At 33.4% G+C, this 9,640-nt stretch overlaps 1 protein-coding gene across 16 annotated transcripts in view; it reads left to right on the plus strand.

Moving 5' to 3' along the window:
* PCDH15 (protocadherin related 15) overlaps positions 1 to 9,640 on the plus strand; it is a 699,366-nt gene that overhangs the window by 652,186 nt on the left and 37,540 nt on the right. For all 16 annotated transcript variants that reach the window (XM_024121304.2, XM_055081163.1, XM_024121303.2 and 13 more), the window contains one exon: positions 4,734 to 4,910. In XM_024121304.2, the coding sequence (XP_023977072.1) occupies positions 4,734 to 4,910 (177 nt within the window). The remainder of the gene's footprint in view (positions 1 to 4,733; positions 4,911 to 9,640) is intronic.

Consider the following 9,640-nt stretch of genomic DNA (forward strand, 5'->3'; position numbering starts at 1 on the left):
ATATTTATACTTCTCCTCCTAACTTTCTCCAACTTCTACACAATTTACCTTTCTCTGCTGCTGTTTTTTTAACTTGAGAAATAAATTCAACCACGTTTATATACGAAAATTCCGTTTGTATCAGCAGTAACACAAATGGTATTTTAGATACTTTCACTTATGTCTAAGTTGTAATGGAGGCTACATTTAATTTTTTTTTAATGTTTGACATGATTCAAGGAGAACTTAAGGCAGCTTATAATGATTCGTACAATGAAACAAGGTAAAATACGTTTAACATGAGTCAGAAAACTATGGCAAACAGAATAGAAAGACATTACAGAAGAAGTCAAAGTGAGACTAGTAATAAAGATGCTACAACGTCCTGCAGAGTCACAAGAAAGTAGGAAACAAAAACTTGGTTTTCATCATTTTAAGGCCAAAGTAAAAAAAAGCAAGCAAACAAACAGAAGAAGAAGAAGAAAAAAAGTATCAGTTAAAAAATTCAAAAAACCGAACCACTTCTGGTGGAAAGGCAGGACTATTTCTGAGTGAAATGCCAGATTGGAGGAACATCATGGGACATCATGGAGAGGATATCTCCTAATGTCATGAACAAAATGTTCCTTGGAAACTGGAACATTGCTGAGGATATGGTCTGGGTAGAGTCTCTACCAGTCTGTATTAACAGAAGAAATAAGTTCACAATATTAGAAAAGCCTGTACTGTGCTGCATATCTCTCCAGCCATCTGCAGTGCCTGTTGATTCTTTTAGCCAGGCTTTTGATTTTGTTTTTTTGTTTTTTTTTTTTTTTTTTTAGCCAGGCTTTTGAAAAAATATTGGCAAGTACCTGGAGTGCAGCTTCCTATGCTGCTAGGTAAATATAAAGCATTTGTTTCAACAAAAGGCTAAGTAGGGTTTACAATCATGAAATCTGAGGAGTTTCTACAACCACCACAACAAATAGCTAATATTTGTGGCACACGTTTTATTTGTTGGGTTTTGTGCATTTAATGGGTGCCATCTAATTTACTTCTCACAGAGACCTTTGAGGTAGATATGATTACTTTCCCCATTGTACAGAAGAGTTCCCTAAAACTCTGAGGCTGAGAAATTTCCACAGAGACACAGATAGCCAGTGGTGGAAATTTAATTAGAATCTACATCTATGGGCCAGTGGCAGGCTGGGTTCCTAACCACTCCCTCTTTATAATGCTTCTTAGAAGGCAAACCTCACTAAAAACCCAACCCATTTTTTTCTTGGGGGTGAGCTGCTCTAGCACACAAGGCCAGAAACTCTCATCAAATGGTAATTTTAGCTTGGCTCATTCACACACATAGGTAATTGAGAAGATGGCTGATGTAATAATTTTAGTGTGAAAATATAAAAGTTAAATCAGCCGTAAGCAAATACTTGTTTTAGTTATAAAACTATTTTAGTAAAGCCTCTACAGTTATTTTTTTATAAAGCAATTTCGGGTTAAAACTAATTGAAAATGTACATGTAGGTAACTGGATAAGTGATGTTGTAAGTTAAAATTTAGGGGAATCAACCAAAAGTAACTTGGTTTGGTAATAAATTAGTTAGTGAGCCAGTTGTTTATTTGTACCCTTAGTTTGTGATTTTAAAAAAAAGCATTTTGGGACTTCCCTGGTGGCACAGTGGTTAAGCATCCGCCTGCCAATGCAGGGGACACAGGTTCGAGCCCTGGTCTGGGAAGATCCCACGTGTCGTGGAGCAACTAAGCCTGTGTGCCACAACTACCGAAGTCCGTGTGCCTAGAGAAAGCCCACGCACAGCAACAAAGACCCAAAGCAGCCAAAGATCAATAAATAAATACATTAAAAAAAAACTTAGAATCCTTAAACAAAATGCTATCATTTTTTTAAAAAAGCGTCTTGTGTTTGCATAAAAAAAAGTTTTAGTTAAATATGCCTTTCAACATTTATCGTAAGAAAGCTATTTAGATTACTAATCTTAGTTTAAATTAGAAACTAGTTTAAATTTTACTTAATTAGTTATCATGTGGTAGCACAGTAAAACATTCTACATACATATATTTATATATAAACATATATGTATATATGTATACGTATAATGAAATATGTTAATTATATTAACATATTTCCTCAGTTTAGAGTTTCTGAAACTTTGTCTAAAGATCACATAATAATATATTACTAAATATTATCAGTATGTTAGATCTTTTAAACTGAAGTAGAACAATAAACCCTAAATGAAAATTTAATTTTTATTTAATGATTATAATTATTATACCAATTCATTTGCACTGTATTTGCTTTTTAGAAGATCAGACAGTTCTTTGTTTTGAGAAATTTTGCCATAATTAAATACTATACTGCCATATATTTGATTATACTACTTATATTTTCAATTGACATAGTGCTTCTAAGAATTTAGATTCAGGGCACTATTAACATTATATAAACATTATCACAGACATCTCCCTTGATACAGTGTATGTGTGTGACACAGATATTACAGATTGATAAACAATATTATACATCCCTCTCACGCATGCGCTCTATGTATGTGTGTATGTATACAAATATATAATAAATTATAGAACTTCTTTTATTAAGGTGTTTAAACAAAATATTGTAATACCATAAATTGACAGTGACCTAGTAGCATGCAAATACTTTAGGCTGGTAGACTGGAGAGACATGTTTGCTCTTGATGTAATTATCAATACATGTTGTAAATCTGCATGGCATTTGATTCCAAAATGTATGTGTGAATTGGCTTTGTATTTTAATAAATTAAAGTGAAATAAACATAAGGGCAATTTAAACATTGGCATTAGTTTATATGAACCAATTCAAAGTTAGTAGCTAGAGAGTTATATTTTTTTAAAATATGAGGTAAAAAAAATTTTTGTAAGCAACCTTGTACCTATGTACATATGAAGATCAAGGGCTAAAAATCCATTCTTAATGAATATCATATATATGTAATGTATATATATGTATACATGTAACAGAGACAGAGATAGACTGTCAAATGCTTAGGTTTATGGACATAGATGAGAAGTGGAAAGATTGATTTTTACAAAATGTGTTCATATTTTTAAATAATTAAATTTAGAGGGCTTCCCTGGTGGCGCAGTGGTTGGGAGTCCGTCTGCCAATGCAGGGGACGCGGGTTCGTGCCCCGATCCGGGAAGATCCCGCATGCCGCGGAGCGGCTGGGCCCGTAAGCCATGGCCGCTGAGCCTGCGCGTCCGGGGCCTATGCTCTGCAACGGGAGAGGCCACAACAGTGAGAGGCCCGCGAATCGCAAAAAAAAAAATAAAATAAAATAAAATAAATAAATTTAGTTTTATATGCATCTATCAGAAAAAGGTAAAGAAGGAATTCAAATATGAACACATTCTGCTTTATCATAACAGATATCTCATTCCAAAATATCTCTAAATGTTTAAGGAAAAAATAAAATGTTGATGAGAGAAAAGGAAAAGAATGAGTACTACTTCAGTAAGAGAAACTTCAACTGTGCTCCTCTATACCAGTTTAAAAGTAAACAAGAAAACACTTCATTTACACTGGCATGTCCCCTGGTGTGCACACCATAGACTTGTGTTCAGTGGTACAGCCATTTCCTCTGAAGGTTCCTATCCTGTTTGTTCTCTAAACAAAGGCAAGACAAGCACCTACCAGACTCTGAAGGCAATATTTTTTTTTTAATAGAGCAGAAAGCAGGTCAGTTTTGGCATCTGAAGTAAAAGTTATTTCCTGATGTATCAAAGGTCTTTAGAATATATTACTCCTCCCTCCCCCCAAATGCCACACAGCTTGAACTCCAAAAGAAACATTGGATCTATAGATAAATTTTAAAATATTTGCCATGTATAGTTATTAAAATTAATTCATTTACATATAAATGTCTATAAATATTTAATAATATGCATTCTAATGTTAATCTTCAAGGATTAATAATATAAAGTTTTTAATAAGGAAAAGAACATTAAGGAAACTGCCATTCGTGGCAGTAGAGATAACAAATACTTATTTGGCAATAATTTGTACTTTTAATTAAAATCAAGTTATCTAATTAGAAACAAATTGTACCTTACAGAAAATTATCTATGGGTTATCATTATTTCTTTCTTTTCTATTGAACATTACTGATTCTATACTAAATGATGTATCTTTTAGTTGTTTGTATTCTCCTAAATAGCTTCTGAGATTTGCATGCAATATTTTTATCTTAACCTGGTAAACCTGACAAAGCAAAATATCTCTACATTCTCACTGCTATAATGCTCTAAGGGTCTTTACACTCTTTTAGGAAAAAAGGTATCCTACTGTTGCATCTTGACATATCACAAAATCTGGTGGAAGGCGTAATTTATAACACCAACCATATGAACTCAAGAGTTCTAAGACCCCATGGCTCCCATAAAGCATAGACAGTTTTATTTGTACAACATAGTTGGCATTTCTCATGAGCCATGTGAAAGCTCAAATGGTATCATAAATTTTAAAAGTCTAGACTTAAATAGGACATGGTTGATGACCTCTTTCTACCTTATTCAGCTTCTAGCATCATTGGGAGTTAAACGCTCTAAATATTTAGAGAACTTTTTTCAAGAGTTCATATTCAGTAAACATTAACAAAAACCAGGCTGTCATCATTTTTCATTTACTAAACGTCGTTTCAGGTTGAAGGTGATTTTTCTCCTCAGCGAGCCTGTCAGAATGTCATGTTTGTGCTTTGTTTGATTTACAGGATTTTGGATCGCTATGTTCAGGAGCAAATTCCTGGTGCCAAGGTTGTGGTAGAGTCCATTGGAGCTCGCCGGCATGGCGATGCCTTTTCTCTAGAAGATTACACAAAGTGTGACTTGACTGTCTATGCAATCGACCCCCAAACCAACAGAGCCATCGACAGAAATGAGCTTTTTAAGTGAGTATTTTTATTGTCTGTAACAGCTTTATGGTTACAGTATCACCCATAGATAATCCTGATTTAAGGCTATAAAAGTAAATAGTTTAAAACCCATCAAATTTTTCTTGAAAGTGAATTGTAATCAAAACAAAAGAAAAAAAATCTAAGAAACAATACCTAGGGTGCTCACGCCTAGAATTTTTAAGTCTAAGTATGAGATAAAGTGACTTCGGGGGATCTGTTCTCCTTGAGATGTCTGAGGATCCATTATGCTTAAGAGCAAGAAGCAGTTCACCGAGATCACCTTGCATCGGCTTCCACTCTTGCTCCAAGACCCTGCTCTTGAGAGGAAAGCACAGATCCCTTCTTAAAGTGGCAAGTTGCCTGCAATGATGTCAGTAGGCTTGAATTTTAAGAACAAGCCTAGCTTTCTTCAAGGTCTTATTGAATAGGCAAAAATTAACATCTGATTTTTCCCTTGACTTGGGGGTAGAGAGCAGAGAGGATAATCACTTCCACCTAAGTCCATGTGACATTTCATCCAGGTATGAATTTGAACATTTGAGTTTTAAATCCTAAAAATTAGGAATATACAAAATCTTAAACAAAACCCTGCTACACATTCTCCTTTGGAAATTATTCTAGAACAGCTTTAGTTGTTGTTGTTAGTTTCTCCTTTACTCTAGTGACATCTAGTGTCCAAAAGATTATTGGCATGTAATTTTTACCTAAAAACATGTTTTGTAGTAAAAATACATATTGATATATAATCATATGTATATATTCTAAATATTCAGAGATGTGTGTATATATATATATACACATAATCTCCAAAATCCATTATTTCAGAATTTAGTTTTTCTTTGTCTCTATATATAATAAATATGCAAATAAATATATGCATATACAAATTTACATGCATATATCCATATATGGGTGCATGTTTTTATTTAGTAAACATCTATTTACCCATTTTTTTATTAAAACTCATAAATTCTGAATTTAGTTTTACTTTATATCTGTTCGTCAACAAAATTTCACTATTTTAGCAGCAATGATATAGTGATTTAGTATCAACTTAATTTCTTAAAAAGCCATAGTTATTAAGTATTAATAATTAAGTATGTATAAATCAATTTATATATAATAGATATTTGGGCCATATGCAAGAGAGTATACTAATCACTATGAAGAAATACAGATGACTGAAGCAATGGCTTCTTCTCAGGTGTTAGACTCACCATCCAAATGAAGGAGCATTTAGGTCTACTAAGACAATAATTGATTACTTTATTAATTTTAAAAGTTATTTAGAAATATACTTTAAAAGTAATTTTTATATTTCTATTAATTGTCATTATTAACATTTATTTAAATCTATCTGCATTCTTGTTTTTAAATTTATTTATTTAATTTATTTATTTTTGGCTGTGTTGGGTCTTCGTTGCTGCACACAGGCTTTCTCTAATTGTGTCGACAGGCTTCTCATTGCAGTGGCTTCTCTTGTTGCGGAGCATGGGCTCTAGGCACATAGGCTTCAGTAGTTGTGGCTCACGGGCTCTAGAGTGCAGGTTCAGTAGTTGTGGCACACGGCTTAGTTGCTTTGCGGTATGTGGGATATTCCCGGACCAGGGCTCGAACCCTTGTCCCCTGCATTGGCAGGCGAATTCTTAACCACTGCGCCATCAGGGAAGCCCTGCGTTCTTTTTTATATACACTGGTTTTATTTTAAAATATGATGATAGATTGTTCAAATTTAAGGTGCTTTCCTAAATTTAAAAATATCTATTTTCTTTAGGCTGACAGCCTGGCTCTAAAGAGTAAAATAATGATGAGTATAATTTGAATTGTACTTGTAAATATTTTAGAGATAAACAATTTGGAAACTGAAGCCAATTTGGTGTCAGCTGACACTGTGAAGTACAAGATAAACATTCTTCATTCTATCAAGTTTTCCAAAACCTAGATTATATTGTGAAAAGTAGAGGTCTAAATTCAACTGAATAACTATTATAGCCAAGAAGAAAGGAAAAAAATACAGAATAACTATAAATTTTAAAAAATTATATTAAGGAGAGGATGGAATAACCATGAAGTATTAAAAATTTTGCCTTAGCAGTCTTCACCTTGAACTGTTAGCTGAGAACCACTGGTCTAATTTAAACCCTAGAATTGTTCTTTGCAATATGTTGTAATGAAATTATATAGATATATTTCAAAATGCAAGGTTGATATGCATAGATAATATTATCAGATATTATTACCTATTCAGAAGTTATAGAAGTTTTTGTATACTTAGTTTTAACACTGAACAAATATACTAGAACATTGATGGTTGCTTAATGCCCAGACCAGTGGAAATAGGATTATCCTCTCAATTTCTCCTTATGCTAAAATCTAAGCTTCTGAGGCTGTTAGAATTTTTAGGGCAAAGATTTAGAAACAAAAAAGATACTTCCTCCTAGGAGTTCACTTAGATATTTAAAAATTGATTTAACTATATCAAAAAAAATTTAAAACCTTATAACTGCATAGAGAAGACTGGAATGGCTTTACAACTCATTAATTACATATTTTGTTTCACAAGGTTATGAGTTTGTTGATTTTTCTTATTTTGGGATATGTGAATTGCTTAGATTTTCTACAATAAATGTATATTACTTTTATTTTCCTTTTATTCTTCTTGTGATTCTTTGAGCATCTTTAATCTGCATTTTTGGGGGGTTTTTGTTGTTGCTGTTTTCATTTCTGGAATATTCCTAGACAATATATATTCAAATATTTCTTATACCCTATTTTTTCTTTATCCTTTTCTGGGACTCCAATTAAAATTTGTTTTTTCTCATAGCTTTTGGATGCTTTGTTCTTATTCCTCTCCCTTCCCCCAACATTCTTATCACTTTGTGGTTTTTTTAGTACTAAAGTACTAAAATAAAATAGTACTAAAAGTACTATTTTTTTAAATTTTTATTGTTTTAATTAATTTATTTATTTTTTAACATCTTTATTGGAGTATAATTGCTTTACAATGTTGTGTTAGTTTCTGCTGTATCACAAAGTGAATCAGCTATATGTATACATATCCCCTCCCTCTTGCACCTCCCTCCCACCCACCCTATCCCACTCCTCTAGGTGGACACAAAGCACTGAGCTGATCCCCCTGTACTATGTGGCTGCTTCCCACTAGCTATCTATCTTACATTTGGTAGTGTATATATCTCCATGCCACTCTCTCACTTTGTCCCAGCTTATACTTCTCAATCCCCATGTACTGAAGTCCATTCTCTACATCTGTGTCTTTATTCCTCTCCTGTCCCTTGGTTCTTCAAAACCATTTTTTTTTTTAGATTCCATATATATATTATCATACGGTATTTGTTTTTCTCTTTCTGACTTACTTCACTCTGTATGACAGTCTCTAGGTCCTTCCACCTCACTACAGATAACTCAGTTTCATTTCTTTTTATGGCTGAGTAATATTCCATTGTATATATAGGATACACATATACACATGTATGTATATATGTGCCACATCTTCTTTATCCATTCATCTGTCGATTGACACGTAGGTTGCTTCCATGTCCTGGCTATTGTAAATACAGCTGCAGTGAACATTGTGGTACATGACTCTTTTTGAATTATGGTTTTCTCAGGCTATATGCCCAGTAGTGGAACTGCTGGCTCGTATGGTAGTTCTATTTTTAGTTTTTTAAGGAACCTCCATACTGTCCTCCATAGTGGCTGTATCAATTTACATTCCCACCAACAGTACAAGAGGCTTCTCTTTTCTCCACACACTCTCCAGCATTTATGTTTGTAGATTTTTTGATTATGGACATTCTGACCGGTGTGAGGAGATACCTCATTGTAGTTTTGATTTGCATTTCTCTAATGATTAGTGATGTTAACCATCCTTTCAGGTGTTTGTTGGCAATCTGTATATCTCCATTGGAGAAATGTCTATTTAGATCTTCTGCCCATTTTTGTATTGGGTTGTTTGTTTTTTTGATATTGAGCTGCATGAGCTGCTTGTGTATTTTGGAGATTAATCCTTTGTCTGTTGCTTTGTTTGCAAATATTTTCTCTCATTCTGAGGGTTGTCTTTTTGTCTTGTTTTGGTTTCCTTTGCTGTGAAAAAGCTTTTAAGTTTCTTTAGGTCCCATTTGTTTATTTTTGTTTTTATTTCCATTTCTCTAAGGTGGGTCAAAAAGGATCTTGCTGTGATGTATGTCATAGAGTGTTCTGCCTATGTTTTCCTCTAAGAGTTTTATAGTGTCTGGCCTTACATTTAGGTCTTTCTAGTTCTGTGAAAAATGTCATTGGTAGTTTGATAGGGATTGCATTGAATCTGTAGATTGCTTTGGGGAGTATAGTCATTTTCACAATGATGATACTTCCAATCCAATAACATGGTATATCTCTCCATCTGTTTGTATTGTATTTAATTTCTTTCATCAGTGTCTTATAGTTTTCTGCATACAAGTCTTTTGTCTCCTTACATAGGTTTATTCCTAGGTATTTTATTCTTTTTGTTGCAATGGTACATGGGAGTGTTTCCTTAATTTCTCTTTCAGAGTTTTCATCATTAGTGTATAGGAATGCAAAAGATTTCTGTGCATTAATTTTGCATGCTGCTGGTTTACCAAATTCATTGGTTAGCTCGAGTAGTTTTCTGATAGAGTCTTTAGGATTCTTTATGTATAGTATTATGTCATATGCAAAGAGTGACAGTTTTACTTCTTCTTTTC

The sequence above is a fragment of the Physeter macrocephalus genome, chromosome 20, assembly GCF_002837175.3.
Source record: "Physeter macrocephalus isolate SW-GA chromosome 20, ASM283717v5, whole genome shotgun sequence".
NCBI classification, from domain to species: Eukaryota; Metazoa; Chordata; class Mammalia; order Artiodactyla; family Physeteridae; genus Physeter; species Physeter macrocephalus.